We start from the raw sequence: 17,801 nt of genomic DNA, 5'->3' as shown, positions 1-17,801 counted from the left end.
TACAAACGACCCAAACACACCAGTACAAACGACCCAAACACACCAGTACAAACGACCCAAGTACAAGGTACCAGTACAAACGACCCAAACACAACAGTACAAACGACCCAAGTACAAGGTACCAGTACAAACGACCCAAGTACAAGGTACCAGTACAAACGACCCAAACACACCAGTACAAACGACCCAAGTACAAGGTACCAGTACAAACGACCCAAATACACCAGTACAAACGACCCAAACACACCAGTACAAATGACCCAAGTACAAGGTACCAGTACAAACGACCCAAATACACCAGTACAAACGACCCAAACACACCAGTACAAATGACCCAAACACAAGGCACAATACCAGTAGAATCGACCCAAACATAAGGCACAATACCGGTACAAACGACCCAAACGCAAGGTACCAGTACAAATGACCCAAATACACCAGTACAAACGACCCAAACGCAAGGTACCAGTACAAACGACCCTATGTAGGTGGTGTTGTGTGTAATGAGTGTGTGTTGTCTGTAGGTGGCGCTGTTGTCTGGACCACCAGGGCTGGGGAAGACCACCTTGGCCCACATCATTGCAAAGCACGCTGGGTACAACGTGGTGGAGATCAATGCCAGGTAACACACACTCACACACATTATTATTATTATAGCCCTTACAAACAAAAGAACTGCGTTTCTTCTAAGGCTGTGTATTGGCAAAAATCTGGTGATACAATACATATCACGGGTTACGGTTCAATATATTGCGATATATTTCAATACTCTGCGCAAGGCAATATATGGCGATATATTTCAATACTGTGCAAAGGGCAATATATTGTGGTTAATTTTAGAAAAAAATATATTATAAAGAAAGTAGGCACCCTCATACGCATAAAACGTGATTAAAACTGATATTATAAAGAAAATAGGCACCCTCATACGCATAAAACGTGATTAAAAATGTCTGCATTAGACAAACAACAAACGTGTGTGTGTCCTTGTGTCTAGTGATGACCGCAGTGCACACACACCCTCTCTCACACTCACTCACACACACACACACACTCTTTCATCCAGCGTGTGTGTGTCCTTGTGTCCTAGTGATGACCGCAGTGCGGAGCTCTTCCCACACACACACACACACACACACACACACTCTCATCCAGCGTGTGTGTGTGTCCTTGTGTCCTAGTGATGACCGCAGTGCCGAGCTCTTCCACACACACACACACACACTCTCTCTCATCCAGCGTGTGTGTGTGTGTCCTTGTGTCCTAGTGATGACCGCAGTGCCGAGCTCTTCCACACACACACACACACACACACACACACACACACACTCTCTCTCATCCAGCGTGTGTGTGTGTCCTAGTGATGACCGCAGTGCCGAGCTCTTCCACACACACACACACACACACACACACACTCTCTCTCATCCAGCGTGTGTGTGTGTCCTTGTGTCCTAGTGATGACCGCAGTGCCGAGCTCTTCCACACACACACACACACACACTCTCTCTCATCCAGCGTGTGTGTGTGTCCTTGTGTCCTAGTGATGACCGCAGTGCCGAGCTCTTCCACACACACACACACACACACACACACACACACACACACACACACACACACTCTCTCTCATCCAGCGTGTGTGTGTGTCCTTGTGTCCTAGTGATGACCGCAGTGCAGAGCTCTTCCACACACACACACACACACACACACACACACTCTCTCTCTCATCCAGCGTGTGTGTGTGTCCTTGTGTCCTAGTGATGACCGCAGTGCCAAGCTCTTCCCCACACACACACACACACACACACACACACACTCTCACATCCAGCGTGTGTGTGTCCTAGTGATGACCGCAGTGCGGAGCTCTTCCAGAAGCGCATCGACACGGCAACACAGATGAAGTCGGTGCTGGGAGCCAATGAGAAGCCCAACTGCCTTGTGATTGACGAGATTGACGGCGCCCCCTCTGTAAGTCCCGCCCACTTCTAATCCTCAGGGGAATAATATGCTGGTCAACTATAGAAAATGTACTATGTAGCAAAGCCCTTTGTTTGGGTACAGAAGCTCTTTTACATCTATAAGTTACTATAGCAAATCAGTGAGGTCAACCATTAATCTGAATGTATATCTAGTCATGGTCACTTTGGGGAACTAGGAGTGCCAATGCAGTAATTCACTTTGGGGAACTATGAGTGTCAATGCAGTAGGCCTTTTCACACAGAGATTACGCTAAATTTGCGGGAAGAGGAGACGTCTTTTTGCCGCAACGTGTGTCTGAAAACGAGGTGAAAATTTGCCGGCCTGCTGATCTGTTCACATGATGCGGTATTTTGGGTAGCCAGGAGGCAGGATCAGCTAGCAAATTAAAATGTGACGTGCAACAGGGGGCGTGTAGAGTGATAGTCGTAGGCCTTATTACGCGTGGGCCTTCAGATGCACCGACTGCACTTTGGTTAGCTTGCATTTGCTTTGCTGTTGCTTAGAATGTTAGATTCTTGCGATAGATGTCTTCAGACAATAAAAAAGTAATTTGGAAGGGAAATTGAAGAGAAGAGTTGCCCCCTGCGTTGGCCGTGATTCCCCTTTGAAAATCAGAGGTTCACAGGCTACTGTGGCCTTGGTCAGTGGCGCCGCCAGCCGTAATCCTGTAGTCTACGCACTGTGCGTACAATTTATTCATGAAATCATTCAATATTACAACAATAAAAATAGCTTGTGTACTGTCTTAATTGAAACATGCTTCGCGCACAAATGATAGCCTAGGGCAAAGAGAATGGACATCTCAACATAAGGATACATTAGAAGATGATGATTGGTGTAAACTTGTCACACGACGTGATAAGCAGTTCTGGCGCTTAAAAACGCAACGTTCCATTCAGTCATAAATCATTCAAGCGTAGGCCTAGTGCTCATCATGAAAAGAAAACAGCAGCTTAATATTTTTCAGGTGTTTAACAGTAGGCCTAGGCGCACTATTAGCAGTTATGCCAAAGGCAGTGAGATTATTAGGCATTGCATCCTGTCACTCTGTTTGGAACATCGCAGTTCGGGTTGATAAGATTCAGTTAATGCGAGTAGGCTATGGATCATCTCAAAGTTTTTTACAACCAAACAGCACTGTAGGCAAAGCAAATCCTACTTGTTAGGTTACCATAGCTGTATTTTCTCTAGGCCTGGGCCTATCGGAAATCGTGACATAAGCTCATTGGTTTCTTTTTTCTTTTCTGTCTTGTTCGCGTGTTGGGTAGTGAAGCGATAATGCATTTGAAGCAGTACATCATGTGAGCCAGAGCCGATATGGCCAGATCTGCTGCTCTGTAAAGGTATTTCTGTCCCACCCAAATTTGCTGAACTACTTGCGAAGTAGCCTATTCATCACAGACATCACTATCACACGAAAGAGCTTTTTCTCAGCTTTTAAACGATGTTAGTGGTTAGTTGTTGTGGTAAACGGTTCACAAGAAAAGTAACTTTAATTTAATCATATTTTCTGCGCCCCCCTCCCTACCCATTCATCTTGGTGGAATACTTTGCAAACTTTCCCTCAACACATGACAAACCATACATCAGAATAAACAGCAGACCTTACCGAACACAAAGGTGTAAAGCATGCCCCTGTACAGTTAGCCATTCCAGAGTAATCCGGTTTTAAATTTGCAGCAATGTCTATATGCATGTCTCCAACTTTGGGGTTCACAATGTGTTTAAATTGTTCAATAGGCCTACATGATTTTATAACAGGCCAAATACAAAATATATGTTACAAATATCGCCTAGATATCTGTAAGCATTACAATCAGAGGATATACATATAGGGCAGACAGACGCTCATGAGTTCATGCTTTGTTTTATCGCTGGATTTTAGGATAGCCTATTATGGCAACCGATTGCATTCCGAGCTACAGTCAACTCTAGCAGACATTAAATGACTGGAGACTTTGACCTGGTGAATTTAAAGATTGACATAATGTGTTGTCTCTGCTATTGCTGCTTTTAATCAGTTAGATTTATTTGCAATTTCCTGTGGTGGGCTGGACATAGCATTGAAATGCCCGCCCAGATTCCCCTATCCTCCTTGACCCATTCACACTGGTGCCGGAACGAATACACTCTGCAAAATGTCTAGGGGGCTTGGTAGCAAAATGTCTAGGGGGCTTGGTAGCAAAATGTCTAGGGGGCTTGGTAGTAAATTTGGCGAGACACTTTGTCCCACCGTTCCGCCTCAGTCTATGTGAAAGGGAAGTCGTTCCGCAATTCTGGTACATAAAATCCAATTTTGGCAGTGTGAAAAGGCCTATTAATTCACTTTGGGGAACTAGGAGTGTCATGCTTTGCAGTAATAAGTATCTATCTATCTATCTATCTATCTATCTATCTATCTATTTATCGTTAAAGTGTGCACCCCACCTCTTGGGTTAAAGTGTGCACCCCACCTCTTGGGTTAAAGTGTGCACCCCACCTCTTGGGTTAAAGTGTGCACCCCACCTCTTGTTGAACCTTATTGGCTGAACTCTGGATGTGCTTGTTTCTGATTGGCTGTCTAGGCGGCCATCAGCGTGCTATTGGCTACTTTGAACAGGAAGGAGAGTCGTGAGGAGGGCGAATCAGGAACCAACGCCCTGAAGAAGAAGAAGAAGAAAGAGACTGTCCTCCTTCGCCCAATCATCTGCATCTGCAATGACCTGTAAGCCCGCCCCTCTTCCCTATAGCCAATCATCTGCATCTGCAATGACCTGTAAGCCCGCCCCTCCTCCCTATAGCCAATCATCTGCATCTGCAATGACCTGTAAGCCCGCCCCTCCTCCCTATAGCCAATCATCTGCATCTGCAATGACCTGTAAGCCCGCCCCCTCCTCCCTATAGCCAATCATCTGCATTATAATGACCTGTAAGCCGGCCCCTCCTCCCTATAGCCAATCATCTGCATCTGCAATGACCTGTAAGCCCGCCCCCTCCTCCCTATAGCCAATCATCTGCATCTGCAATGACCTGTAAGCCCGCCCCCTCCTCCCTATAGCCAATCATCTGCATCTGCAATGACCTGTAAGCCCGCCCCCTCCTCCCTATAGCCAATCATCTGCATCTGCAATGACCTGTAAGCCCGCCCCCTCCTCCCTATAGCCAATCATCTGCATCTGCAATGACCTGTAAGCCCGGCCCCTCTTCCCTATAGCCAATCATCTGCATCTGCAATGACCTGTAAGCCCGCCCCCTCTTCCCTATAGCCAATCATCTGCATCTGCAATGACCTGTAAGCCCGCCCCCTCCTCCCTATAGCCAATCATCTGCATCTGCAATGACCTGTAAGCCCGGCCCCTCCTCCCTATAGCCAATCATCTGCATTATAATGACCTGTAAGACTGCCCCCTCCTCCCTATAGCCAATCATCTGCATCTGCAATGACCTGTAAGCCCGGCCCCTCCTCCCTATAGCCAATCATCTGCATTATAATGACCTGTAAGACTGCCCCCTCTTCCCGATAGCCAATCATCTGCATATGTAATGACCTGTAAGCCCACCCCCTCTTGATTGGCTGTTTCCTTTGTCAGTTATGTCCCAGCACTGCGACCTCTGCGGCAGCAAGCCTTCCTATTGGCCTTCCCTCAGACTCAACCCTCGCGCCTCACACAGAGATTAGCGGAGGTAATAAACACACACACTTTAACCCCTCCCCACTACACACACACACACACACACACACTTTAACCCTTCCCCACTACACACACACACACACTTTAACCCCTCCTCACTACACACACACACACACTTACACACTTACTTTAACCCTTCCCCACTACACACACACACACTTTAACCCCTCCCCATTACACACACACACACACGCACGTCCATGATAAACTCTTGATTCACAAGTTGCACTTTGTATATCATGTTCATTGAATAATTTTCTCACGTGTGTGTGTGTGTGTGTGCATGCGTCGTGTGTGCGTGTGTGTGTGTGCGTGTAGATCTCTCGGTTTCAGGGCATGAAAGTAGACACTGGCACCTTGATGGCTCTTTGTGAGAAAACTGATAACGACATCAGAGCCTGTCTCAACACCCTGCAGGTAACACACACACACACACACACACACACACACACATGCAATTGACATTTCTACACTTCTCTGCTTAGTCTGTCTGCCTCTCCATGTTTGAGTACTGACTGCTTTACTACTGTTTTACTACTGTTTTACTAATGTCCACTGAAAACATTAGGCTGTGGACATTACAAGCGTCTTATGCTTGATCACCCTCAAGCACACTGGACTTTCTTAATTTAATTTATATAGTGTATTTAGTATTTAGTTTTGTTAGTTTTCTTATCTTCTACTGTCTTTATTGTACAGTGGAGTTTAGTTATATGTTTATACTTATACTTATGTTTACCATTTCTGCTGTAAGTGCATGTTGTGTGTGATGTCTGTATGCTACTGAGACCCTTGAATTTCCCCATGGGGATCAATAAAGTGTCTGTCTGTCTGTCTGTCTGTCTGTCTGTCTGTCTGTCTGTCTGTCTGTCTGTCTGTGCAGCTGCCTTCAAAAGCATGTCTGTTTATGACACTTATGTTTGCGCGTGGCTGTTTTGGTTTGAAATTTTGTGTGTGCGCGCGCACTTGTGTGTGTGTAGTTCCTGCACGGGCGTGGTCAGAGGCAGCTGGACCAGCGTGCGGTGACCAGTGTGTGTGTCGGACAGAAGGACCAGAACAAGGGGCTCTTCACAGTGTGGCAGGAGATCTTCCAGCTGCCGCGCACCAAGAGGTACACACACACACACACTCTTCACCGTGTGGCAGGAGATCTTCCAGCTGCCGCGCACCAAGAGGTACACACACACACACACACACACACACACACACACACACTCTTCACCGTGTGGCAGGAGATCTTCCAGCTGCCGCGCACCAAGAGGTACACACTTACACACACACACACACACACTCTTCACCGTGTGGCAGGAGATCTTCCAGCTGCCGCGCACCAAGAGGTACACACACACACACTCTTCACCGTGTGGCAGGAGATCTTCCAGCTGCCGCGCACCAAGAGGTACACACACACACACACACACACACACACACACACACACTCTTCACCGTGTGGCAGGAGATCTTCCAGCTGCCGCGCACCAAGAGGTACACACACACACACACACACACACACACACACACACACACACACTCTTCACCGTGTGTGGCAGGAGATCTTCCAGCTGCCGCGCACCAAGAGGTACACACACACACACACACACACACACACTCTTCACCGCGTGGCAGGAGATCTTCCAGCTGCCGCGCACCAAGAGGTACACACACACACACACACTTTACCGTGTGGCAGGAGATCTTCCAGCTGCCGCGCACCAAGAGGTACACACACACACACACTCTTCACCGTGTGGCAGGAGATCTTCCAGCTGCCGCGCACCAAGAGGTACACACACACACACACACACTTTACCGTGTGGCAGGAGATCTTCCAGCGGCCGCGCACCAAGAGGTACACACACACTCACACACACACTCTTCACCGTGTGGCAGGAGATCTTCCAGCTGCCGCGCACCAAGAGGTACACACACACACACACACACACACACACTCTTCACCGTGTGGCAGGAGATCTTCCAGCTGCCGCGCACCAAGAGGTACACACACACTCACACACACACTCTTCACCGTGTGGCAGGAGATCTTCCAGCTGCCGCGCACCAAGAGGTACACACACACACACACACACACACACACTCTTCACCGTGTGGCAGGAGATCTTCCAGCTGCCGCGCACCAAGAGGTACACACACACACACACACACACACACACACACACACACACACTCTTCACCGTGTGGCAGGAGATCTTCCAGCTGCCGCGCACCAAGAGGTACGTACACACACACACACACACACACACACACACACACACTCTTCACCGTGTGGCAGGAGATCTTCCAGCTGCCGCGCACCAAGAGGTACACACACACACACACACTCTTCACCGTGTGGCAGGAGATCTTCCAGCTGCCGCGCACCAAGAGGTACACACACACACACACACACTCTTCACCGTGTGGCAGGAGATCTTCCAGCTGCCGCGCACCAAGAGGTACACACACACACACACACTCTTCACCGTGTGGCAGGAGATCTTCCAGCTGCCGCGCACCAAGAGGTACACACACACACACACACACACACACACACACACTCTTCACCGTGTGGCAGGAGATCTTCCAGCTGCCGCGCACCAAGAGGTACACACACACACACACACACACACACACACACACACACACACACACACACACACACACACACACACACACACACATGTATAAGGGGCCCTTTAGGACATTATTCAGAATTACCTCTCACACGCTATATTGAAACCTCTCACACGCACGAGTGAAACGCTCTCATATACACAACTGAAACGCTCTCATATACACAACTGAAACGCTTTCATACACACATGTGAAACCTCTCACACACTATACTGAAAGCTCTCACACACTAATATGAACATTTTCATGATTTCATATCGTGAAATCGTGTGAGATATCGTGTGAGAGGATTTCATATGTGTGTGTGAGCGCAATCTCACTTGAACAGGAAGGTGTTGTCGTCAAACAGGAAGAGCGTCATCGCGCGCATCCAATAGGAAGTTGAGCACGTTTCGTGGGAAAGGGTCTACTGTGTCGCTATCATTGAATGGCTGACCATGTCAAATCAAACTTCAAGCAACAACCTTACTGAAGCAGCTGCCTTATTAAGCACTATATTGTCTTCAGCAGACACTATAAGAAGTGTAACAAGACCTCTAACAACTCAACAAGCAGTTCATGGGCGTTGGAGGCATTCTGAAAGTGGGTGGGACATTTCAGCAAGTTTTTTTTGGACTACATGCAATTTCCTGAATTCTGGTACATTTTAACAGGTTATTTAGATACTTCTATATAACAAAATAAAGCTATTAACTCAATGACTAATTCGGAACCAGCTTTATTAACCTCATGATATAGTTAACCATGCAGTTGCAATATCTGTTAAAATAAGTTATTTAATGCTTTGAATGCAACCCCGGATTGGCTATCGCGAGCCTCGGGAACTTCCCGTTGGCCGATAACTTTTTGTGCCAGTCTGAATGTCGTGAGCTTAAATATATTGTTTCTGAAGTTCATTTGCTGCGCCCTCGCGGCACTTCAGCAGCCTACATGTAGAACGGTCGCAGCCCCTTACTCGCAGTTTCCCCAAATATTAACAAAGTAGCACTCACAAAAACTGTTCGGAAGTCGCAACTATATATTCTATATTTGCAACAATTAAGCAGAGTTTATGAGCGGTCCCTCCTCCAGTGGTACGGTCCTAACGAACGCCAGGGTGACACACAGTTACAGTAATTGAGAGTTAAAAAAATCGTTATTCTTCCACCGTCCAGTCCAGCAGCTGTCAACATAGAACGGAAAACAGGCTATCTGCCTATAGGGATTTCTATTGGCTGACGCCGTGGACCTCATCCAATCACAGAACTCTATTTTGTTAGAGAGTCTTAAGGCAGGCTTAACAGGATAACGACAGTCCTGCGACAGTGAACAACCAGGAAGGTGGCTATGGCGAACGAAGAGCGGTTGTTTGAATCGGCGTTGGCGTCAACTTTGGAGGGGTTGGACTTGTGCTTTTCTTTGAAAGTTGAGCGACACAATGCACTTAAGTCATTCCTTTCGAAGAAGGATGTATTTGCCGTTTTGCCGACCGTCATGTGTAATCTATGAACTAATCATGTTTTGGTACTTGTTGTCTAGCAGATACCAGTGAGAATTGAGTGTGGATAATGCAATTTAGTGAGACAGTTAGAATCATATAGGCCTTTCAGCGTGATTTCTTTTTGTGGAAAAAATGTGCTGGACTGGGCGGCGGTCATATTTTGTACCGCTCTGCGGTACATCTAGTTCTGAATAATGTCCTAAAGGGCCCCTCATATACACACACACACACACACACACACACTCTTCACCGTGTGGCAGGAGATCTTCCAACTGCCGCGCACCAAGAGGCACACACACACACTCTTACACACGCGCGCACACACACACACACACACACACACACACTCTTACGCACACACACACACACTCTTGCACACACACACACACACACACACACACACACACACACACACACACACACACACTCTTCACCGTGTGGCAGGAGATCTTCCAGCTGCCACGCACCAAGAGGTACAAACACACACACACTTTACTGTGTGGCAGGAGATCGTCCAGCTGCTGCGCATCAAGGTGTGTGTGTGTGTGTGTGTGGTTACTGCATTGATGTATATTTCATTTAGACAATCATTCAGAATCCATCACAGCAGTCAGAGTGACTAGTACAGGCTCCAAAAGCCCCCTTGTATTCAGAAAGGGTACTTCACTGGACATGTGAATGACCTGCAGCAATCTCTCAGGACCAGCTCTGATACACTGATGCTCACAAGAACTGTGTGAACCAGGCCTTTAAACACACACACACACACACACACACACACACACACACACACACACACACACACACACATACATTTCCCAGAAGCGCCTGTGATTTGATCAGTGATGTTCCCTGTCAGGTTAGTTACTATACTGCATATATTTCCCAGAAGCACCTGTGGTTGGATTAGTGTTGTTTTCTGTCAGGTTTGTTACTATACTGCATATATTTCCCAGAAGCACCTGTGGTTGGCACAGGCCTTGATTGGTTGCTGTTTGTGTTCTACAGGAAGCGGATTGGCACGGAGGCCTTGGAGGAGGCGTGGCTTAACGAGGGAGCGCAAAGACTACAGCACATCCTGCATCTGGTGTCCTCGACTGGGGAGAAGGAAAAACTCACACAGGTGTGTGTGTGTGTGTGTGTACGTGTCTGTGTGTGTACGTGTCTGTGTGTGTGTGTGTGTGTGTGTGTGTGTGTGTGTGTGTGTGTGTGTGTGTGTGTGTGTGTGTACGTGTCTGTGTGTGTGTGTGTGTGTGTGTTAGTGTTGCATTTGTATGTGTGTGTTAGTGTTGCATTTGTGTGTGTGTGTGTGTGTGTGTGTGTTAGTGTTGCATTTGTATGTGTGTGTTAGTGTTGCATTTGTATGTGTGTGTTAGTGTTGCATTTGTATGTGTGTGTTAGTGTTGCATTTGTGTGTGTGTGTGTGTGTGTGTGTGTTGCATTTGTATGTGTGTGTGTGTGTTGCATTTGTATGTGTGTGTTAGTGTTGCACGGTGTATGTGTGTGTTAGTGTTGCATTTGTATGTGTGTGTTAGTGTTGCATTTGTATGTGTGTGTTAGTGTTGCACGGTGTATGTGTGTGTTAGTGTTGCATTTGTATGTGTGTGTTAGTGTTGCACGGTGTATCGATACTAAAAAGGTATCACGATGCTTTCACGCAAAAAACGATACGATTTCCGACGTTTTTAGAATCGATACTTTATTAAAATAATAACGGTCTGTGTGAACTGCTGCTCTCACTGCTCCTTGCACGCATCTAGGCAAGTGGGCGTGTGAAGCAGGCAGCTCTGAGTGAGTGAGTGCGCAGCAACGTAAACATAGTTCTTTGTCGACAGTCCTCGGCCTTGTGGATAAAACAAAAGGTGATGTGAAATCTGGAACTATTTCGGATACATCGCGAATAGTGAAGGCAAGCCATCGGGTACACAGAGGCCCGTTTGTAAAATATGTTTCAAAGTCATTTAAAAGCAGTAGCCTAGGCTACGCATGGAACTTGGCTAAACACCTCGCAGACAAGAGTTCAAAGAACGACAGGTAAACGAATATGCTATAGAAAACACGACTACTTGGTTAGTGCCAAGTTCTTCTCTTCTGTTTTGTGAAAGTGAAACGAGTATGGTTCTCTGGGATAAAGCGAACCTTCCTTCATCAATGAATTTTGACGAGACATAACGAGCTGTAATCATAGGGTGCTAACGTGATGAAAGCGCAATGTTCACGCCAGAATAACATTACCAACCCTACCAAACAATCTATTTCATGTTCGGTCAGTACTACTGGTAATATTTGCCATGGCATGTAGACTGCAATTTGTTTAATAACTAGATGTACCGCAGAGCGGTACAAAATATGACCGCCGCCCATTCCAGCACATTTTTTCCACAAAAAGAAATCACGCTGAAAGGCCTATATGATTCTAACTGTCTCACTAAATTGCATTATCCACACTCAATTCTCACTGGTATCTGCTAGACAACAAGTACCAAAACATGATTAGTTCATAGATTTCACATGTAAAATTCATTTTATACAACCCCACCTCCATCTTGCCTGTTTATAATTCTGAGAAATTCTTGATTGTTTGTGTTATGTTTATGTTGTGTGTGTGTGTGTGTGTGTGTGTGTGTGTGTGCGTGCGTGCTTGTGTTTGTGCCTGTGACATTACTGTGAATGTATGTGTGTGTGTATCTGTTTGTGCACATGTGTGCACATGAAATGGGTTAACATGACCCCTGGAGGCAAACATACGGAAAAAAATGGTCATCCTAGGCCCTACAGTTCTCAAGATATTCACAGAGAACTGTGTCTGCTCTACCCTCCTTTCGGGGGGTCCAGTCCAGCGGGGGGGCTACAGATCAAAACGAAAAATGATGGTTCCATGCTATCCATGTGGGGGTACATGCCCACCAAGTTTCGTGTACCCCGGTCTTTCAGTGTCCCGGGAATCCTTGTTGGTGTACGTCACTAAATGTACACATAAATTATTTTATTGTAAGGCCCCCCATGAACGAAAGTACACAAAACTTGGCATGCATTCGGAGGGTGCCATAATGATCCTACACTTTTAATTTCGTGCAGTTTTGACCTTGTCAGCCAGAGATATTGTGATGAAAACACCAAATTTTTCGCTTTTTAATTTTTAACTAGGTGGCGCTATACATGAAATAAGTGGTAATGGGATGGGTTGACATGCCCCCTTAAGACCAACATACATAAAAAAGATGGACCTCCTAGGCCCTACGGTTCTCGAGATATTCACAGAAAACTGTCTCCGGCCACCTACAGGCCAGTTGGTGTATAGTAACATAAATTAATTTATTGTGTGGCCCCCCATGAACGGAATTCCACAAAACTTGGCGTGCATACAGAGGGTGTCATAATGATCATACACTTCCAATTTCGTGCAGTTTTGACTATGTTAGGTCACAGATACCTTCAATTACAACACCTCATTTTTACTTTTTTGTGTTTAACTAGGTGGCGCTATACATGAAATGGAAAAAAAAATGGTCCTCCTAAACCCCACGGTTTTCGAGATATTCACAGAAAACTGTGTCTGCCCTACCCTCCTTTCGGGGGGTCCAGTCAAGCGGGGGGGTTACAGATCAAAACGAAAAACGATGGTTCCATGCTATCCATGTGGGGTTACATGCCCACCAAGTTTCGTGTACCCCGGTCTTTCAGTGTCCTGGGACTCACTGACGGAAATTTGGGCATGCGAAAAAGAAAAAAAAGAAAGAAAAAAAAAAAAAAATCTGACTAAACCTATATGACCGCCGCTTCGCTGCGCGGCGGTCATAATTATTGCCCAGATGTAGGATAGGCTACCCGAAATGCGCTAATTAAAGCCCACAGCATATTACCATCAAAGCGTGTTGAGTCCTAATAATAATAGCGGCTTATTGTTACGTGGTAGCAAATCATGTTATCAAAGAAATAGACGTAATGTAATGCACACAGATATATTGCAACAGGTAATGGTGTAAGCCTATCTGACGAAGACCTGAGTGGTTGGAACGTCGTACTTGTACACTGGGCGCAAAGAAGACTATCCTCACATTTTTCCCTTTGCAACTGTCAAAGAAATCCCATCAACACGGGAAGGCCTAGGGTAGCCTATACTGTACTAGGGCTTTGACTTTTGCCCAAAAATCATATTCGAAGTTTGTTTGTTTATTAATATTAAAATTCGAATATATTCGAATATGTGTTAATAATATTTTAACCATTAAATGTCTTCAGTAAGACCGATAAAATTGCTATTAAATCCGGTTAGCATCATTAGCACGCTGCACGAATTTGAACTGTTGCATTCAAATTGACTGTTAAGTTCTAATCATCTCAATCCCGATGCAAATGGAAAAGTATTTTCCAAGACTCAAACGGGCCTGTCCCAAGGAGAAAAAGTATTCATTTGAAACTTAAACACACGTGGGGAAACTGAACAGTCTAACCAGTAGACTACGATAAACTTGAAAATTAAGCTAACGTTAGGCTACTTTGTTTACAATATTTCCAGGCTTCAACCAGTGCTGCTTTTCATTCAGACTTATCTTCACATTTATTTATTTGAGTGTTTTTCATGATGCCATTTCTTTTCCCTGTTTACTTTGATTGATAACTGAGGTGATTAAAATCAGAGGAAGGTTAAGTTTAAAATAAAGTAATAAAGTGTCTTATGTCTATTTGCGAGCTCACTAAGCGCGAACCAGCAAGGATGCTAACGTCACCTACAGGAGCCCAGATGACCAATAATAGCCTTGCTAATGAGCTCGCGATTTTACTTCACCAGGCCTGAAAAAAACCTTGGAATCTGAATTGAAAAAAATGTTTACAACCAAATACATTTACAAAAAAATATTTCCATAGGCTACAGGTTCGAATATTAAGAGATCCCTAAAATTTGTTTGAATATCTTTAATTTTTAAAATTAGTTTGGAGTCAAAGCCCTATACTGTACATCAGATGGCCTAAAGATTAGGCCCCTCTGCATAGCATTCAGTGATTTGCATGCAGTAATTTCAACACTGACCTTGATCTAGCCTAGTTTGGCTATTTAAAGCTACTTTATTGCCAAAACACAACACAACAAATGAACTATAACAAGGACTTAATCACACAAAATAGGCCTACTATTTTACTGACTATAAAAATAATAATTATGTAGGAAGTTTAGAACCCAGAATTGACCTGCACACTACAAAAGTGCACCGAATTCAACACAAATGACTCAATACACTTGGAGGAGGTATGAGTCCTTTCTTTTCCAGATATCTTAGGATTTCGCCGTAGTATCGTTTCAGTATCGAGCATCATGATATTTATGGCAGGTATCGTTTCGAAGTCATAATTTTGGTAACGTGACAACACTAGTGTGTGTGTGTGTGTGTGTTCTTGATATGAAGCTGAACGACCCCGGTCGGCGGGGTGTGTGTGTGTGTATTAACGTTTGTATTAACGTGTGTGTGTGTGTGTGTGTGTGTGTGTGTCCTCAGGGTCTGTATGATAACTTCCTGAACATGAAGCTGAAGGACCCCAGCCTGCGGGGTGTGTGTGAGGGGCTGGACTGGCTCTGCTACGCGGACGTTCTGAATGACCACGTGTTCCACACCCAGAACTACTCGCTCATGAGATACACACCCTTCCTGACCGTCGCATTCCACCTGCTCTACGCACACACACACACACCCCGCATCAACTACCCGTCCAGCCACTATGAGGTATACACACATACACACACATACACACACACACACACACACACACACACACACACACACACACACCCCGCATCAACTACCCGTCCAGCCACTATGAGGTATACACACACACACACACACACACACACACACACACACACACACACCCGTCCAGCCACATGCATGGATGTCTCCAAATTTGGGCTTTAAGTTTTACAATGTGTTTAAATTATTCTACATGATTTCATAATGGGCCAAATACAAGATAGATGTATCTGATCAGAGGACAGCTGACTAAGAGTTTGTGAAAGTGGCCTTAATGATCACAAAATGTTAAGCATGCATCTATGCTATTTGAGTTTCTTAAAACTGAGCTGTGCTTAAAATGTTCAATACATGATTTCATAACAGACCAAATATAAAATAAATGTTAAATACACTGTGTGCAAAATTATTATGCAAGTGAGTATTTTGACCTTATTGCCATTTTCATGCATATTTTCCAACTCCAAGCTATATAAACTTGAATGCTAATTGGATTTAAGCATTATCAGGTGATGTGTATTTGTAATGAGGGAGGGAGTGGCCTATAGTGATCAACACCCTATATCAAGGTGTGCATAATTATTAGGCAGCAGCTTTACCAGATAAAATGGGCCAAAAAAAGAGATTTAACAGACTCTGAAAAGTAAAAAATAGTAAAATGCCTTTCAGAGGGATGCAGCACTCTTGAAGTAGCAAAGATATTGAGGCGTGATCACCGAATAATCAAACGTTTTGTTGCAAATAGTCAAAAGGGTTGCAAGAAACATGTGGAAAAAAAAAGGCGCAGAATAACTGCTAGAGACGTGAGAATAATTAAACGTGAAGTTACCAGGAACCCATTGGCATCCAGTGCGGCCTTATTCCAGAAATGCAACCTACCTGGAGTGTCCAGAAGTACAAGGTGTTCAGTGCTCAGAGACATGGCCCAGGAATGCAACCTACCTGGAGTGTCCAGAAGTACAAGGTGTTCAGTGCTCAGAGACATGGCCCAGAAATGCCACCTACCTGGAGTGTCCAGAAGTACAAGGTGTTCAGTGCTCAGAGACATGGCCCAGGAATGCCACCTACCTGGAGTGTCCAGAAGTACAAGGTGTTCAGTGCTCAGAGACATGGCCCAGGAATGCAACCTACCTGGAGTGTCCAGAAGTACAAGGTCTTCAGTGCTCAGAGACATGGCCCAGAAATGCAACCTACCTGGAGTGTCCAGAAGTACAAGGTGTTCAGTGCTCAGAGACATGGCCCAGGAATGCAACCTACCTGGAGTGTCCAGAAGTACAAGGTGTTCAGTGCTCAGAGACATGGCCCAGGAATGCAACCTACCTGGAGTGTCCAGAAGTACAAGGTGTTCAGTGCTCAGAGACATGGCCCAGAAATGCAACCTACCTGGAGTGTCCAGAAGTACAAGGTGTTCAGTGCTCAGAGACATGGCCCAGGAATGCAACCTACCTGGAGTGTCCAGAAGTGGCTGGATCACTAATGGGCACAGAGCTCCACTTCGAGTCAGGCGCCAGCAAGGTGGAGGTGGGGTACTGGTATGGGCTGCTATTATTAAGGATGAGCTAGTTGGACCTTTTTAGAGTTGAAAATGGACTTAAAATCAACTCCCAAAACTACTGCCAGTTTTTAGAAGATACTTTCTTCAAGCAGTGGTACAGGAAAAAGTCTACATCCTTCAAGAAGGCCATGATTTTTATGCAGGACAATGCTCCATCACATGCATCCAAGTACTCCACTGCATGGCTAGCCAGCAAAGGCCTTAAAGATGACCGAATAATGACGTGGCCCCCTTCACCTGACCTAAACCCCATTGAGAACTTGTGGGCCCTTCTTAAACGTGAGATTTACAGTGAGGGAAGACAATACACCTCTCTGAACAGCATTTGGGAGGCTGTGGTTGATGCTGAACATGAAAGTTGATCATCAACAGATAAGAAAACTAACAGACTCCATGGATGGAAGGCTCATGACTGTTATTGAAAAGAAAGGTGGCTATATTGGTCACTGAATATTTTTTTGAAATGTCAGAAGTGTGTATTTGTACATACGGAGTTGTTTATGTATTATGAGTTGTTTATGTATTATGAGTTGTTTATGTATTATGAGTTGTTTATGTATTATGAGTTGTTTATGTATTATGAGTTGTTTATGTGTTATTCTTACTCCTAAGCAATGAAAATAAACAAGTGAACATTTTAGCTTTTCATTTAGTTGCATAACAATTCTGCACACTAATAGTTGCCTAATAATTCTGCACACATAGATATTTTCCTGATGAAGCCAAAACTCACTTTTCCTCTG

The 17,801-nt window shown here is 45.2% G+C and overlaps 2 protein-coding genes across 2 annotated transcripts in view; one reads left to right on the top strand and one right to left on the bottom strand.

Moving 5' to 3' along the window:
* LOC121718522 overlaps positions 1 to 17,801 on the bottom strand; it is an 823,508-nt gene that overhangs the window by 198,292 nt on the left and 607,415 nt on the right. The gene's annotated exons all lie outside the window — the stretch shown is intronic.
* Positions 1 to 17,801, top strand: part of chtf18 (CTF18, chromosome transmission fidelity factor 18 homolog (S. cerevisiae)) — a 32,135-nt gene that overhangs the window by 4,849 nt on the left and 9,485 nt on the right. The window contains exons 10-17 of the mRNA XM_042103533.1: positions 525 to 622; positions 1,842 to 1,965; positions 4,542 to 4,681; positions 5,547 to 5,640; positions 5,967 to 6,065; positions 6,629 to 6,759; positions 10,768 to 10,882; positions 15,255 to 15,479. Coding sequence (XP_041959467.1) covers positions 525 to 622; positions 1,842 to 1,965; positions 4,542 to 4,681; positions 5,547 to 5,640; positions 5,967 to 6,065; positions 6,629 to 6,759; positions 10,768 to 10,882; positions 15,255 to 15,479 — 1,026 coding nt within the window. The remainder of the gene's footprint in view (positions 1 to 524; positions 623 to 1,841; positions 1,966 to 4,541; positions 4,682 to 5,546; positions 5,641 to 5,966; positions 6,066 to 6,628; positions 6,760 to 10,767; positions 10,883 to 15,254; positions 15,480 to 17,801) is intronic.

Source organism: Alosa sapidissima, chromosome 9 (assembly GCF_018492685.1).
Source record: "Alosa sapidissima isolate fAloSap1 chromosome 9, fAloSap1.pri, whole genome shotgun sequence".
In the NCBI taxonomy this organism is placed as follows: domain Eukaryota; kingdom Metazoa; phylum Chordata; class Actinopteri; order Clupeiformes; family Clupeidae; genus Alosa; species Alosa sapidissima.
The sequence above is the reverse complement of the archived record's forward strand: the minus strand, read 5'-3'. Positions and strand labels throughout refer to the sequence as shown.